The sequence below is a fragment of the Seriola aureovittata genome, chromosome 5 (genome assembly GCF_021018895.1).
Source record: "Seriola aureovittata isolate HTS-2021-v1 ecotype China chromosome 5, ASM2101889v1, whole genome shotgun sequence".
Lineage (NCBI taxonomy): Eukaryota > Metazoa > Chordata > Actinopteri > Carangiformes > Carangidae > Seriola > Seriola aureovittata.
This window is the reverse complement of record NC_079368.1, coordinates 1,929,346-1,944,880: the sequence shown is the minus strand read 5'-3', so window position 1 is coordinate 1,944,880 and position 15,535 is coordinate 1,929,346. Positions and strand designations below refer to the sequence as shown.

Sequence of the window (15,535 nt, the reverse complement as noted above, 5' to 3'; positions counted from 1 at the left end):
GGAGAAATGCCTTTGTGCCTACGCAGGAAATAATTACTGGTTAACTACTGGATAAATCTCAAAGATCATGAGTATAACCATCCAACTAAAAAAATGTTGCAGACTGGGAAAGGCACAGAGCAACAAAAACAAGACAGGCAAAACAACAGGAAGAAACCAAGGAGTGTCGGAGCTAGAATTTTGCCCAACTGTCATTTGGCCAGTAATCCCTGCTTGGATGCTGGAAACTCCACAGGAGGGTATGGAGTTGCTGCAAATCAAGGCAAGAAATAAAAAGGCAGATTTAATGAGTACATTCCATTGCTAGACAGAGCACAGATATTCAGATTTTTTTGCACATTTTTACTGATGGCTCAAAAGACCGAATCACACACAGGAAAGGCTCTGCAATTACAATCCCAGATTACAGAACTGAAATATTCAAACTAACCTCTGATTTCCTAGCTGTGTACACAGTTAAGATGTGTGCCATTTTCATGGCCCTGGAATGGATTGTAAAGAACAAACCACATAAAGTCCTGGTTTGCAGCGAGGGCACCAAAGTCATATTCTAATGGATTCCAGCTCATAGGCATAAAAGGGAACGGAAAAGCAGACAAACTGGCTAAACAAGCTCTACGGAAGAGAAATAGATATCAGAATTAAGATATCTAAAAAAGAGAGGAAAAGTAATATAAGGAAAAAATATTCACATAGAATGGCAACAGCACTGGGATCAGGAGACAAACATTCAGCAGAACAGAGTTGGCAGTGTAAGGTACAGGGGAGGAAGCAGGAGATAGAAGAGGTCATCATGTCAAGATTAAGAATAGGACTCAGCAACCTGCCAGAAACTATGGAACATGTCACAATCTACTGCAGTGAAGACAAATCAGAAAGGGAGGGTATGATGGAGGAAAATCGTTTGTGAATGAGAGGAAGGGAGCTGAAGAAGGGCTTCAAGTAAGCAGGGGAGAGGATGCAAAAGTAACTTCGTGCGGGAAACGGGACTACTGAAAAAGATTTAGCAGACTAGACAATTTAGGAGCAGAGTGATGTCGGAAGATGGCAGTAATGCAACTACTTGGGTTCCAGCTGCCGTTAAACACCATGGAAAAAGAATAGGAGCAGAGAGAAAAAATGTAGTGGATCTTTGAGCGTACAGCACATGTTTCCTCCCGGAAGATAAATCTGTTGCACCGCGAGTAGTGAAGGTACATTTGTCTTTATTCGGCGTAGTTAGATAGTGAGTCGTATCACATACAATAACTACATATTAACCATCTTAACTATATTAACTATCAAGGAGATAGTAGCGTTAGTTTCTTCCGGTAACGTCCGTCAGAAGAACGGTTCGCTAGCTAACTGTTGTGAAGGTAATGACTTCAGGTTGTCACTTAAAGATATGCGAGGTTTGTTTTGAAATAACGAGATGTACGTAATGATAATGTTATGAGAAAGGTCAGCAGATAACTCGCCTTGTTCATCCCACTGCAGTTACTTCTGTTTTGACGCAGGGTCATATCGTAGTCTATTCGGTATGTATCTGAATAATGCGTTGTCTTTACCGGTCACTTCGAAGAGCACAGTCTGTTAGGAACCATCATGCCTTCTCATACACAGTGTTCTCCATATAAGTACTTCACCAACCGGGTTTAGACTCACCGTAATATTAAATCAGAGGTAGTTGCGGTTCCTGGGTTATGAATGGAGATTTACAGCAGACTTGTGTGTTAATGTGAATCTGTTGTTTCCCAGTTCTTTGTCTGTTTTCGTGCGTTGAATTTCTGGCTGGGAGACATCATGGATGAAGAACCAGAGAGGGCCAAGCGCTGGGAAGGGGGCTATGAGAGGACATGGTAAGGCTGTTAAGAGAGCAGCAGTTGGAGAGATACCCAAAACCAGCCTGTCTGACACCAGCATGTTCAAAGTCACTGAATTCTTCTGTTTCCACATTCTGACGTTTGATGTGAACATTAGTTGAAGCTCCTGACCTGTATCTGTATGCTTTATTGCATCACACTGTCGCTACATGATCAACTGATTGGATAATTACATCCATAAGCAGGCGTGCAGGTGTACCTAAAGGTGCTCGGTGACTGAACATGTATTCTCCTGCAGGGAGGTGCTGAAGGAGGATGAATCCGGCTCACTCAAAGCTACAGTGGAAGAGATCCTGTTCCAGTCCAAAAGGAAAAGGTGTGTGTGCATGTGTGTGTCAGCTGTCTGACAAATACAAAGACACATGAGGATGCCTGAATGAATAATAACTTGTTGTTCTTAAGAATCTAAAACCATAGTGCTGGAATTCTACTTGTTTGTCATGATGTACTGTAAATGATGCTCATCCTTCTCTGTTGGAGTTATAACAAACACTACAACATATTCAGTGGGTTGAATGGATTAAATGTATGTTACATATCATGCTCTACACTCTAAGAGTAATGTGTGCGCTACTATACTGTTTGTGGAACATTTTCTCCGTGTGTATTTATATATATCAAATCTCTTCACTGGTCAGTCCCAAGAAGAAGACAGTTCTCACACTACACACAGTACACACAAATCTTCTGCTTTGTTTATCTCACAGGGTGATAGAGAGCCATGAACAAGTGCGGCTTGGAATGGTGAGTGACTTCAGTCTAATGCTTCTCTCTTTATCTGTCTGTCAGATCAACATGGCGCCAGCTGCTACACAGCATTAGTTTTACATATTTATAGGGACCAAAATACTCTATTACACTTACAGATAATGTGGTGTATAACATCATTTCTTTGATAGATTAGAGATATTATCATCATCATCATAATCATCATCCTCATCATCATCAGATGAAAAACAGAAAGCGTAGAACTCTTTTATTTCTTGTTTTGCAATATAATATATGCAGCAGCAGGTCAGTGTTACTGACTGTTCTTGTGAATACACACAGTGTTAGTATAAAATGGAAGTTCTTTGTTATTATGAAAATAGAATCTCATGTTTAGAGTGTGTCATTACTAAAAAAGTTGAAGATGTTAAATGATGTCCTGTTCTCTAGATGCGTCACCTCTTTGTGGTGATTGACTGTTCCAGAAGCATGGAAGACCAGGACTTGAAGCCAAACCGCCTCACCTCCACGCTAAAGGTAAAATCGGTAGCGGACCCATCACACTGTACGAGAGCAGGCAGACATTATGACGATCTGTAAAGCACCATCTTCTCTCACCTTCACTTTGCAGCTGATGGAAGCTTTTGTTGATGAGTATTTTGACCAGAACCCCATCAGTCAGGTATGTTTATACAGCCATGAGTTCGATGCATGTTTTACACTCAACTGTTCTGAGACTTTACATTTAAATCCCTTCAGCTCTTGTTGAAACACAAGTTGACGTGACTTTATTGAATTCTTGTTTAATGACACAAGTAGTGAGGGTAGCACCATCATGAGTACAGAGTAATTGTAGAGTTCCTGACCCTGTCACAGAACTGCCAACAATGCCATTTTTACATATCTCAAGGTGTCAGGTGTGATTTGATCGTATTTTAAAGGTTCTGTAAACGAGAGTGTAAACATTAATACAGCAGCAAACAGCTATTCTCTATGTAAAGATATAAAGGAGTAATGGCGTCCTGAGCAGAGGACCAAGTCACACCCCCTCTGTGTGTGTGTGTTTCTCTGGTCTTTGTTTTGGTAGCTGGGATGGCAGTGTGTGCATGTTAGTGCACATGAGTCACTCCTGTTAATCCCTTGATCCTCCCAATGTTTATAAACACACAGGCTCCGCCCACAGGTGAGATCTCACATTCAGGTGAGAGTGACATACAGAATTTCCTCCACTGAAAAAGAAACAACATTTTAGTCTAAAAGGCCTCAAAGAAAGAAAGAGATGAGACCAGATCACATGTGGACTGAACATGGGGCCTGTCTGTTCAAATCCCGTGGGCTGGTGGACCATCAAAACACCCCACTGTGCTGACTGAGAACGTGAAGGGAGTGGAAGGGGAAGGGGTCTGTGGCTAAATGGAGGCCAGAGCAGTTGAGAAACAAGATGGCGCTTTCACAATTATTTGCTGCACCTGTGTCATGTGGGTTTCTCCTCCTCCTCCTCGCCCCTTTAGGAGACCAGCAGCAGGTCTGAGTCCGTTCACTCCGACAGGAGAAGTGAACCTGATCACACATTGTGATTCTTTTGCTCAAAGTCACGAAATAAATATTGGATACATTTTTCATAAGCCACAGATATTCAGAACATTCTGACATTAGAATGTCATTTTCAGACAAATCAAGAGAAAAAAGTTGAGGTCTGTCAACACAGATCTCTTCTCTCTGTTGGTTCTGGTTCTGGTTTCACTGCTGCGATGCTGCAGATGTCGCTTTCCAACCACAGACGTTTAGAGGGATCTATACGTATAACAATGAATTAAAAGTTTAATCTGAAATAAAACATGTTTCTTTGCTTCATAATGCCATTTTCACTACTATTATTGTTATTGTCCTTTAACTGTTTTTGGAGGGGACAGAGTATTAGACTGATACGATCTTGTTCTGGGTTGATCAGATAAAAGATAACAGAGTAAAAGAAGCAGCAAAATCAGGTTTAAATTCATACTGTATCTAGTGTTGTATCGTTGTTATGTTTTGACATGAACAAGCGACCACGCCCCCTTAGGAGACAGGAAGTGTAGACCATGTCTTACCATTGACTCTGCCTGTAATGTGTCATCTTCTGTCATTGAGGATCTTTGGCTGGAGGTTACAGCTGATGAAGCATTTGTTTTGGTCTGAGATGGTGGTGGTTTAGTGCGACATCTAGTGGCAGTGATGATCATTTACAGAACCTTTTAATTAGATTTCTTAACTAAGTCAATAATCACTCTTTCAGAGATTCATATGTTATTGATGTAAAAAGAAAGTCTCACAACCTTCGCTAACAACAAGACAGAGAGTAGCTGGTTGTCCACTTGTTAGCTCTCCAACAAGCATAAACATTACATCAGCTGAGTGGGTGAAGTGTTCAGACAGCAAAGAAATGGATCATTACTGTTTCTACCTCAACACACTGTCAGTGGCTGTGACCTAACAACATGTGCTGTGTCTTCAGGTGGGCATCATCACCACAAAGAATAAAAGGGCTGAGAAGCTGACTGACCTGACAGGTGAGTGTCACATGACCTGCTGATGTTAGACTCCACCCCTCAGTGTAACGAGCTCCCTTTGGTGGTGAAATTGTTTTTGCTTTATCTTTTTTTAACAACATGTTAAGACATGTTATCGATGTTAGGGCTCTCATTTAAAACAGTAGTCAGTGCAACAGAGGAAAATGTCACATTAATACTAATGAGGCCATAATGAACCATATATCTCCATCTTTTTAATCAGCAGTGGGCGTCACTCTGTGCAGACAATGTCACACTGGTGGTTGGTGTTAAATTGTTAGACTGTGAAGAGACCAGAGCGCTATTCCATGAAGGCAGATAAAGGAAAACCCTGGCCTACTTTGTTAAGTCTCACTAATATCAGTCAGAGTTCCGTTCCATTACTGTGGCTTATCTGATTTCCTACTCAGTAACCGTAACTTATACTGCTGAACTAGCCTGCTCCGTAGCATGCTAACGGTCACACTTAACTTCTTCAATGAATTTCTAACGACCGGAAACAGAATCTCAAAAGACAGTTCCATCAAGTGCCTTTTTGCGCTCGCATCACTTTAGTCATGTCCGTGTTCAGACACTAGGGTCAAAGGATACTTTGGTACTTTAATTAATGGAACGGCTTGAGCCTGAAGTGAAAGTCAATGTTATTTCTAACCAGGCTTTTTAAAGTAAGCACAGATTTCCTTAGCGATGTTGATGGAATACCTCCCTGCTGCGGCTTTAATATTTTGTGATGTGTTATCTTTTTTCACCACAGGAAATCCAAAGAAACATATTACTGCTCTGAAGAAAGCAGTAGACACCGTGTGTGTAGGAGAGCCATCCCTGTACAACTCTCTCAACCTGGCCATACAGTCCCTCAAGTAGGTTCTGCACTGTTCATGTTGTAGACTGGCTTCTGTCATATTACTGAGCGTCACTCACATGCTGCTTGTCTTTGTATGAAGGCACATGCCTGGACATACGAGTCGGGAGATCCTGATAATCCTCAGTAGCCTCACCACATGTGACCCAGCCAACATCTATGAGCTGATCAAGGTGAAATCACAGTCATCAGTGTCCACGTAATAGCTGATAAGGTTTCTTGTCTATGTAGCTTGTAACTAAAAGTAAGTCTTTCTCTTGCTGCGTGTCTGGTCTCCTTCTTGGTTGTGTATAACATGTTCCTCTTCTGTCAGACCCTCACGTCTCTGAAGGTGCGCGTGTCAGTCATCGGCCTGTCAGCAGAGGTCCGGGTGTGTACGGTGTTGACCAGGGAGACGGGCGGCTTGTACCACGTCATCCTGGACGAGAGTCACTTCAAAGAGCTTCTGATGATGCACGTCAAACCTCCTCCAGCCAGCTCCTCGTCTGAATGCTCTTTAATACGCATGGGTCAGTAGACAGATGCTCTCCCTATCTTTGGTAAAGAATGTTTCTAACCCAACTGGAAGTGTTAAAAACAGCAACTCTAACAGCACATCAACTGCCCTGCTGCTCCACATACTCACCAGAGCTGCTAAATGTAGATTAAAGCACTGCTGAAAATAGTCCCCAACAAATTCACTGTTTCCTCCTGTTTGAGTAATGTTTGTTTAAATCTACAGTGGAATTACTGAGCCTTTTCTAATGCAGGATGGACTTGCTGCCCAGATAGGTTACAGAGGTCACACAGTGTTGTGAGACAGGATAACACACTGTTGGTTTGGTCTTTTCAGGAGGTTTACTGACAGTGAGAGAAATATACTTGAAGTCTAGAGACACTGTTCCTTTTTTTCCGACATTAAAAAATATGTGAACGTTCACACTCATAATGGCCATTCTTGCTCTTCATTAAAATATTAAGATTAATTTATGAGTTAAAAGCATCAACTGAATATTTGTGTCAGACCCACTTAGTTTGAATCCTGTGCTTCCTCAGGTTTTCCTCAACACACTGTTGCTGCTCTGACTGACCAAGATGCCAAGCCTTCATTCAGCATGTCGTAAGTAGAAAACGCTGTGACGTAAACCCCGTGTCCAGGGCTGTGAGCAGCCAGTGTGTTACTAGAGTGAACTGCCTGTGTAATGTGCTGCTTCTGGTGTGTGTCTCCTAGTCATCTGGACAGCAGCAGTGGTCCAGGTCTGTCTCTGGGAGGATACTTCTGTCCGCAGTGCCACGCCAAGTACACAGAACTTCCTGTGGAGTGCAAAGTCTGTGGTATGTCTGATGTGTGTGTGTGTCACTGTAAGGTTGAATCAAACTTCAGTGTTTTTTTTTTTTCCTCTGGCATCATAAAAGCATTGTAGTTCTTGACTGGTGCGTGTGTGTGTGTATTGTCTCCAAGGTTTGACTCTGGTGTCGGCCCCCCATCTTGCCAGATCCTTCCACCACCTCTTCCCCCTCCCTGCCTTTACAGAGAGTCCTGTGGAGGAGCTCCAAGGAGACAGGTGGCTGTGACACACTCACACACTCACACTCTCACACACAGATTCTGAGCTGCTATGTATTTGAAGCTGTTGTGATCTGGTTTCAGGTGCTGCCAAGCCTGTCAAGGGGAACTAAAGGATAAAAGTGTAAGTACAGTGAGTGTATGTCTGGATCTGTGGGGGGCCTGTCAGATGTACAACATACTTTTTTCCATTAAAGAGAGAGTTGAATTCCCTCATCACAGAATGTAGTGTTCACAGTTAAAATATCTTCTGAAACTGAAGGAGCTTTGTCACGTCTGAGAACATGGTGATGCACTGGTGGAACAAGGTACTTGGAGATAGCTTTGATCATTTGATGATATTATTTGATGAAACATATACACAGTATATCTACATATTTGTTTTTAGGAGGGAGATAATCACACAAAAATAGGACTACAGTTTAGTGTGATGATCTTTCAGTCTTTTTCTTTCTGGCACATTAGAAAGTGTCAGGGATGTCCAGGGATGACAGGAATGAGGGAAGAGAGAAGTGGGGGATGACATGCAGGTCCCTGGGCAGATGTGAACCGTGGATATCGTGGTTCATGGTATATGCCATAACGCCCTGGTTACCAGGATGTCCTGATCATTATCAAATTTATTGTTACAATTAAATTAACTGTAGGATCCGGTGTCTTTGTAGCTTGACCCATACATTGGTCTGTCTTATTAGCCCTCAATATATATATGGGACTGCAGTAATAGATTGTTGATTGATTTAAAAAGAAGAAATTTTTTAATTTTAAGTGTTAAACTTTGTATTTTTATTCATGTATTCATTGCAACCTCTAAACTATCTTCTCTCTTCCTCTGTGTCTCTGTTTTTGTAGATATTCACCTGTACATCATGCCACAGCGTGTTCTGTGTGGAGTGTGATCTCTTCATTCATGATTCGCTCCACTGCTGCCCCTGCTGTATTCACAGTCAGACTGCACCCTGAAGGTGAGAGGCCAACCGTCAGACAGAGACTGAAACAAACTCAGATGGGTGTCAAATGAAAAGAAAGGCCAGAAAAAATGAGTGGAGAAGCAGGACGTCAATGCCCCCGTTGACAGGACACGAGGGATCGCTGATGGTTTGATAGCATGAAAATGATGTGAATCATATGCTGTGACCTTCAGACACCAGATCTCAGTCCAGTAGATCACCTATGGGAGATTTTGGGTTGAAGTGTCAGACTGCAGTCATATTTCAAAGATGTTAAAGATCGGCACAGAATATTGGATGGTCTTGAAGGTGGAGGCAGCTGCGCTCTTCCTAAAGATGGTGCTGAGTTGGTTCAAAGCTCCTGTCTGCTCTGACACTTCATCTGAGGTGCTTTATGTCAGAAATATTTTTGTGAATTGTTTATAGATTTGTACTACAGTTCTGAATGTGACATGCTAGTTACAATAAAACAGATTTTTTTTACTTGTTTAAGTGTTAGAAATTTGCTGGCTGGTCTTGCACTTGCTATGCTAACTTTAGGGTAAGACAGAGCGCTGTCGCTACTTTTGAGGACACTGAGATTCTGTGGTATTTTTCTGGGATTATACAGCAGGTATTTTAACAGTAACATTCACACTGTGGATATTTGTAGACCACATATATAAAAGATTCAGTACTTCCCAACCAGAGTATTATTCCTGGCAATGTGGAGAAGGCTTTGAGTTTGCATTTAGATGATCAAATATGAAACAGTTAACCCAAGAAAACATGAAAGGTCAGAATATATCAAATATAATAAGGATGCAGTGATACATTTGTACGACTAAGGGCCACATTAAGGAAAAAAAAATCTGAAATTGCCAGAATAAAGTCATAATATTACCAGGAAAAAAGTTGTAATAGAGAATTAAAAATGTAAAAGTTTGAGAGCAAAAACATTTTTTAGGAATATTAAAAATCAACCAATCAGTCAGTGGCAGCCTGAGCTGCTTCTGGCAGCTGCTGTTTGTCTGTCTAACAATAGAATAGACTCAGTTTCTTCACAATCTTTTCAATGTCCTGATGATGATGATGATGATGATGAGTATCTCCTTGTTAGTGAAACCTCAGCTGCAGTATAACTTCACAGGATGCTCCACGTTCCTCATTTAAAAGCATCTGATATTTCCCCTCTAAAACAACACGGAACCTAAAATTACAACTTTATTCTCATAATATGAAGTTTTTCTTGTAAAATTATGACTTTTTTCGCATAATATTCTCATAATTCACTACTTTATTCTCGTAATGTTTTTTTTCCCTTCAACGTGTCCCTAATACTCCGTAGTACTTTTATACCATGACCTCAGCATGTTTTAAATCCTGACTGAATGCAGGTAACGGTTGTGTGATATTTAGAGAGAACAGAGAGGACTGGTGGAAGAAAGTTGATGTTATTTAAGTCCATAAGACGGCAGTGATGTCACGACACATGTGTCCGCTGCCGTAAAGCCGGAAGAAGAGGGAGGGGAAGAGGAAATCTAACAAATCACTCACCATGCTTTTGTAAAATCTACTGGCGGGAAGCTTGGGTGGTTACACACAGCAAACGACACGGAGCAGAGTCCAGTGTTCAGTCCACTCACAATGTCCCGCATTCTTAACGGTATCGTGGCCGTGTGTCCGGACCTGGGCATCGGATACAATGGAAACCTGCCGTGGCATCCTGTTCGACTCAGGCAAGTCACGCTGGTTTGTTGATGTGGAAATATGAAAGTTTGAGTGAAACCTGCAGGAAGCTTCTGAACTACAGCTCAAGCATTTTTATTTACACAGCAGTTGTGACGTAACTGTTCTTCTTTTATAGTAACGAATTCAAACATTTCCGAAAGATGACAGCGACTTCATCTGCGACAGGTAACTTACATTCACTTTGTTAAAATCAAACTGTCAGAGCTTCCAGCTTCACAACTTTTACTAATCACAGTTAAACATTTACGGCAACATTACAGCCAAACGTTCTCTTGAGCTTATGGTGTAAAGTAGACAACACAAAAGGATGCGGTTTCAGCTCCATGAGTGTGTGCATTGGCCTGTAACTGGCGTGGCTGTCGCTTTATTCTATGGAAGCTCCGTCCTGAGTCTGAGAACTTTGAGCTGTGGGGTCTCACGTGCACACTGACAGAGGAGCTCTCAGAGTAACAAAGGTTGGAGACAGCTGATCTATAGCTTCTTTATTCTAGTGCTCTTTCTTCTTTTTCATCTCAGTCTCCTATGATTTTGACAATCAGATTGTGTCGATAACTTGTCCCTGATGGTCTGCATCAAATACTAAATGTCTACATACACCAGTCATGGTGTGTTTTGCACCTGTACCTGCCACTGTCATCCAGCATGTTATTGTTTATTCTGCCTGTCTTCTTCTTCTCTCTGGATTTGACGTCAGACTACGATGCTTTGTAGTGTTATTAGACTGCCCTCATCAGTCCTGGAAGAATCACATCCCCTTTACATACGACATCTTCGGTACCTTCCTACCTACAGTCCTGTAAAGAACAAGTTCAGTCACATTTTCAGAATTTTGGCATCAACTTGTTTTTTTTAGTAACTGAAACACTGATTGTTCACTACAGTATATTTTACTACGGGTGTCGTAACTTTCTTCATATGGGTTAATATGTAATAGGTTATGTCAGCGTTCAGTTTCTCTGTGGTATGTCACATCACGAATGATGTCACAACAACTTTCTTTCAGAGGTGAAAAATATAAAGTGATAAAACAGCAGTACAAATATTCTTTATTGCTTAGATCAGGTTGCTCAGCAATACATTTATCACTAACAGTTATTACTAAAATGTATATTGAATCAAATTACATTTTCTAATTAACCCACATTCTTTCTTAAGATATGTTGTCTGTTGCTGCCAATAGAGTGAAAAGAGGTAGAGCCATGTTTTGAGTGGAGTATCCCTTTAGATTTTATAATACACTGATGAAGCCCATGCTGTTAACACAGCGTTACCTCCATCTTATAATCTCTACTCCTGCCCAAACCCCCTGTCTGTGTTTTATCTGTGTCGAGCAAGAAGATAATGGCTACAGTCTATCAGCAGTGTGACTCACACATAAGACAGTATGTTATGAAAAAGTTAGTATTGAAGTTGTATATCTGAAGAGGAAGAGGAGCGTAACGTTAGTGTCCTGCAGGAAGGCAGAATGTGGTGATCATGGGCAGGAAGACGTGGTTTTCCATCCCAGAGAAGAACAGACCTTTGAACAACAGGATCAACATCGTCCTCAGCAGAGAGTGCAAGTATGTGTCACACACTTGATGCTGACACACAACAGCGTACAAATGAAATGTTATACTGATGTTTCTATGTGAGTGAGCTGTTGCTCATTTTGTTCAGATTCTGTTGTTAACTTCTATTGCAGCAACAAATGAATGTTCCCTCTATTTCCCTGTTAAACTAATAAAAATAAATAAATAAATGAACGCTACACTTAATAACGGCAGCGTCGTTGCCAGGAAGTGTTTGGGGTGGACTAATACACCAGGGTTCACCACCACAGTTCTGTCTGGTTAGTTTTAGGCAACAGAAGCACTTTGGTTAAGGTTGGGGAAAGATGATGGTTTTGGCTAAATGTGAATAAACACATTATATCTGAAGTTTCTGTCAACTTTTCCTGAACTGTATATTCTCTTACCTTTTGATAAGAAATGTCAAAAAATAAAAACCTGGGCCCTGGTGAAGTTTTAGTTCAAAGAGAACAGAGCATTGTAGAGTGCTGTACTTTCCCCCAAATGGGAGGCCGTCAACACATCTTCTTTTTGTGATTATTATAATTAATTAAGCAATATTACACGAGAGGGAGTGATGTTGACTAAGACTAAATTCTTGTTATTGTGTTGGGCTGGAGACAGAAACCTTAGAGACATCTGGGCAAAGAAATGAAAAAATCTGCATGGATTGATACCATTGGAGGTTAGGAAGAAAATGATGTTACACTGCTCAGGAACCTCTTATGTAGGGCCTACAGGGGCTAAAGTGAATGTTACTACTCATTAACTACTGCTCATATTTATATTCCCCCAGAGCGCCCCCTGCAGGAGCTCACCACTTAGCAGCAGACTTCAGCTCAGCTCTGAGGCTGGTGGAGTCGGAGCTGGCAGACCAGGCCGACCAGGTGTGGATTATAGGAGGCAGCTCTCTCTACAAGGTACTGCATGGAGCAGCCGGAGTGGCCGCTGCTCACACCTTATGTCTGTTTTACAATCTGTATCAATGACAGCGCTGGAAAATTTTGCTTTACTTATACAGTTGCTTTAATTTTACATTATTAAATTTTCAATTTTGTCTTTGATTTTCGTGGAGAACGGCTGCAGAAATAGAACCAACGAAGACAAATAACAATAGAAATAATAAATCAATGATCATCATTATATATATAAATTATATTATGTCATTATGTCATGCTGGCTGCAGCTGTTCGTGATGGTTATGTTGAATCATACACACACTTTTGCACATATACACCCTGAGTCTATCTCTACTTACTCTTGTGATTGCTTTGGGCTACCAGGAGCTGATGGAGCACCCGGGGACCAAGAGACTGTTTGTCACGCGAATCCTGAAGCAGTTTGACTGTGACACGTTCCTCCCTCAAATCAGTCCAGGAAAATATCATCTACTGCCAGAGTAAGATCAGTAGACATGCTCAGCACATTATTGTGGCTCAGTTTAGGTTTATTACAACTTTGGTAGTTTTGGCTGTAATGTCTTTTGCTGAGGTCTTGGAACACAGTCATATCTCCACTCATAAACCCAAGCAGTTGTAATAACCTGGAACTGAACTTCTAGAACAAACACAACACGTGAACACCTGTTGCCCCATCCCGACATACAGTCAGACACATGCCCGGCCTGCAGAGAGGAGGTGTCTGATAGGGAGATCGTCTGTACAATATAGCAGCCAATGTGACTGTGGGAAAATAAAAACACAAGTTCTAGGTAATATACTAAATACATTATTTCAGTTTTTATTAAATATTCGAATGCAATTCACAACTCGATGATATTAGCAGTGAGTGGGGAAATTACTTTGTGCAAAGCGAAGTGTGATTTTTCCCCAGGTTGGTCAGCTCTTTGTCATAAACGTTACAGTACTTTCATCAGTGGGCCAGCGGCTCAGTCACCATAGTGTTAGCTCATTCAGCGATAGTGACTTAATAGATATTTATTTAGGTGAAAATCTTCCGGATCGCCACTTTGAACCTGTAACATTGATGTGTGCACCAGCTGAAATGTGTAGTAAGGCTCGTTTTTTCCCACAGGTTTCCGGGAGTGCCACAGGAGCTGCAGGAGGAGAATGGTATCCAGTACAGATTTGAAGTCTATGAAAGCGCAGATCAATGTGGAGGACAACAAGGAGAAGAAAAAACAGCCTTGTGATTTTGTAAATGGACACCGCAACATTGTAAATGCTGGATTTTTTTTTCATTTTTACAGTTGGGTAGTGTCATACCAATAAACACAGATATCAATGATTTCCTGCTATATAGTTATTTACAGGTGGAGGAATATAAAAACACCTATTTATAGGAAAAGGGTTTATCCTTGACATAATCATATTTTATCAGGCGTCCAGTTATGAGGGACGGATAGTTGTGGAGTCTGATAATGGTGACCATTTCATTCATTATCAATCAATCAAACTTTATTTGTATAGCACTTTTCATACAGATTAGTGCAGCTCAGGGTGCGTCAGAGAGGACAGATAAAGCTGACAAGGAGGAACATTAAAATAAAAAATTTTGGCTACAATAACATTTTGAACAAAGAAGAAAACATCCATATAAGAATATAAATGAAACAACAGATATGCTTTTTCTCAGTCCATCTGCCACTTATTTATCAAGTGACGCACATACAGTGACTTCAGACAGTATTCAGACCCCTTCACTTTTTGCACGTTACTGTGTTTTACATTTATTTTTAAATAAGTAAAATCAATCTACACTCAATAACCCACAACAGCAGTGTAGTGAACTCTCATTGAGTTCTCAGGGAGGACATCAATCAATCATGTCATTGATTAATGTGATCAATCTCATATCAGAAGCTGCGAGTGTAAATAAAGAGGTTTATTAACCGGACAGTCGCACGATGTCGCGATCACAATAATTATCGAAAATTCAACCAACCCCCGTGAATCGCCGATCACCGCATCTTTTTCGCAAATTTGATCAAAAATGCAAAGTTGCAGGCGAGTTGGACCAATCATACCGGCCCCTCTGCGAAACCTGGATGTGCGTCACCAAACGCACTTCTTTTGTTTTTTTTAGTTTTGAAGCTTGTGATGCTGTAAACGTGTCACGTGAACGTCTCACATTTACCAACAAAATTACTGTTAAAGTGCGTGTGAAGAAATTCCCCGGTGTTTTGCAGGAAAGTGAGATAGATTGTTTTGTACTGCGTGTAACATTGTGGTGGAAGCACAGGTGTAGAGCTGCCGGAGAAAGACGCTCCGCTACTGGTTATTATCCAGATGAAATAAGATATACAGCTCATACAGTTGGTATTTCTATACATTTTAATCGGTTGAAAATTCGATCTGCGATCTCTGGCTGGATAACTTTAGAGGAGGCTGTAAAACATTTAATGAAACAACATATAAACCTAATGGCACTAATGATAACAGACAGGAGTAATACAAGTGTGGGTTTCATATTACATCCTTCAAACCTGGAATGAATCATGATACAAGTGGTTAACTGATCAAACAACAATATAAACCCTTAAAGCGAAAGTCTATACATGTGGATTACACAGCAGTTCTTTGACTATAGTAGTAATAATAAAGACATTGTGGGTGTGTGAAGGATGCTGACAGTATGATCACATGAAAGATATTGTCTTGAAACCTATATGTTGTATTTTTGCCATTCTAGAGGATAGACTGAGAATTGACTTATTACATAGAAGCATTGTATATTTTACAGAATAATATTTAATTATATCTTCTTCCTCAGCTCTGTGTCTGTGAGTCTGTTCTGACCACGGCTCAGGATTAGGAT

General features: G+C 40.9%; 2 protein-coding genes across 5 annotated transcripts; both read left to right on the top strand.

The window, feature by feature from the left end:
* The first annotated feature begins 720 nt into the window (after positions 1-720).
* gtf2h2 (general transcription factor IIH, polypeptide 2) lies at positions 721-8,962 on the top strand. 4 transcript variants are annotated; one of them, XM_056377180.1, is made up of 15 exons: positions 721-942; positions 1,738-1,838; positions 2,101-2,178; positions 2,570-2,606; positions 3,021-3,107; positions 3,202-3,252; positions 5,065-5,119; positions 5,874-5,979; positions 6,064-6,154; positions 6,295-6,490; positions 7,017-7,080; positions 7,192-7,295; positions 7,423-7,525; positions 7,612-7,651; positions 8,380-8,962. In XM_056377180.1, the coding sequence occupies exons 2-15, from the start codon at positions 1,783-1,785 to the stop codon at positions 8,488-8,490; spliced, it is 1,179 nt and encodes a 392-aa protein (XP_056233155.1). In that variant the 5' UTR covers positions 721-942; positions 1,738-1,782; the 3' UTR covers positions 8,491-8,962. The 4 variants fall into 4 exon arrangements, with proteins under 4 accessions (XP_056233155.1, XP_056233153.1, XP_056233152.1 ...); XM_056377178.1 differs by lacking the exon at positions 721-942 and adding an exon at positions 1,050-1,193; XM_056377177.1 differs by lacking the exon at positions 721-942 and adding an exon at positions 1,200-1,355.
* A 990-nt stretch (positions 8,963-9,952) lies between these two features.
* dhfr (dihydrofolate reductase) lies at positions 9,953-14,005 on the top strand. Its single transcript, XM_056377182.1, has 6 exons — positions 9,953-10,195; positions 10,324-10,373; positions 11,665-11,770; positions 12,555-12,678; positions 13,042-13,157; positions 13,793-14,005. Exons 1-6 carry the CDS (start codon positions 10,104-10,106, stop codon positions 13,908-13,910), a joined length of 606 nt encoding a protein of 201 aa, XP_056233157.1. The 5' UTR covers positions 9,953-10,103; the 3' UTR covers positions 13,911-14,005.
* Positions 14,006-15,535: the final 1,530 nt, after the last annotated feature.

What these genes read in the sequence shown, in the direction of transcription:
- gtf2h2 (XM_056377180.1), top strand. Translation starts at nt 1,783, where the DNA reads ATGGATGAAGAACCAGAGAGGGCCAAGCGCTGGGAAGGGGGCTATGAG. An exon ending in GCCTCACCTCCACGCTAAAG is followed by an intron (nt 3,108 to 3,201) that starts GTAAAATCGGTA and finishes TTCACTTTGCAG; the next exon opens with CTGATGGAAGCTTTTGTTGA. An exon ending in GGGAACTAAAGGATAAAAGT is followed by an intron (nt 7,652 to 8,379) that starts GTAAGTACAGTG and finishes CTGTTTTTGTAG; the next exon opens with ATATTCACCTGTACATCATG.
- dhfr (XM_056377182.1), top strand. Translation starts at nt 10,104, where the DNA reads ATGTCCCGCATTCTTAACGGTATCGTGGCCGTGTGTCCGGACCTGGGC. An exon ending in AGCGACTTCATCTGCGACAG is followed by an intron (nt 10,374 to 11,664) that starts GTAACTTACATT and finishes AGTGTCCTGCAG; the next exon opens with GAAGGCAGAATGTGGTGATC. An exon ending in AAATATCATCTACTGCCAGA is followed by an intron (nt 13,158 to 13,792) that starts GTAAGATCAGTA and finishes TTTTTCCCACAG; the next exon opens with GTTTCCGGGAGTGCCACAGG.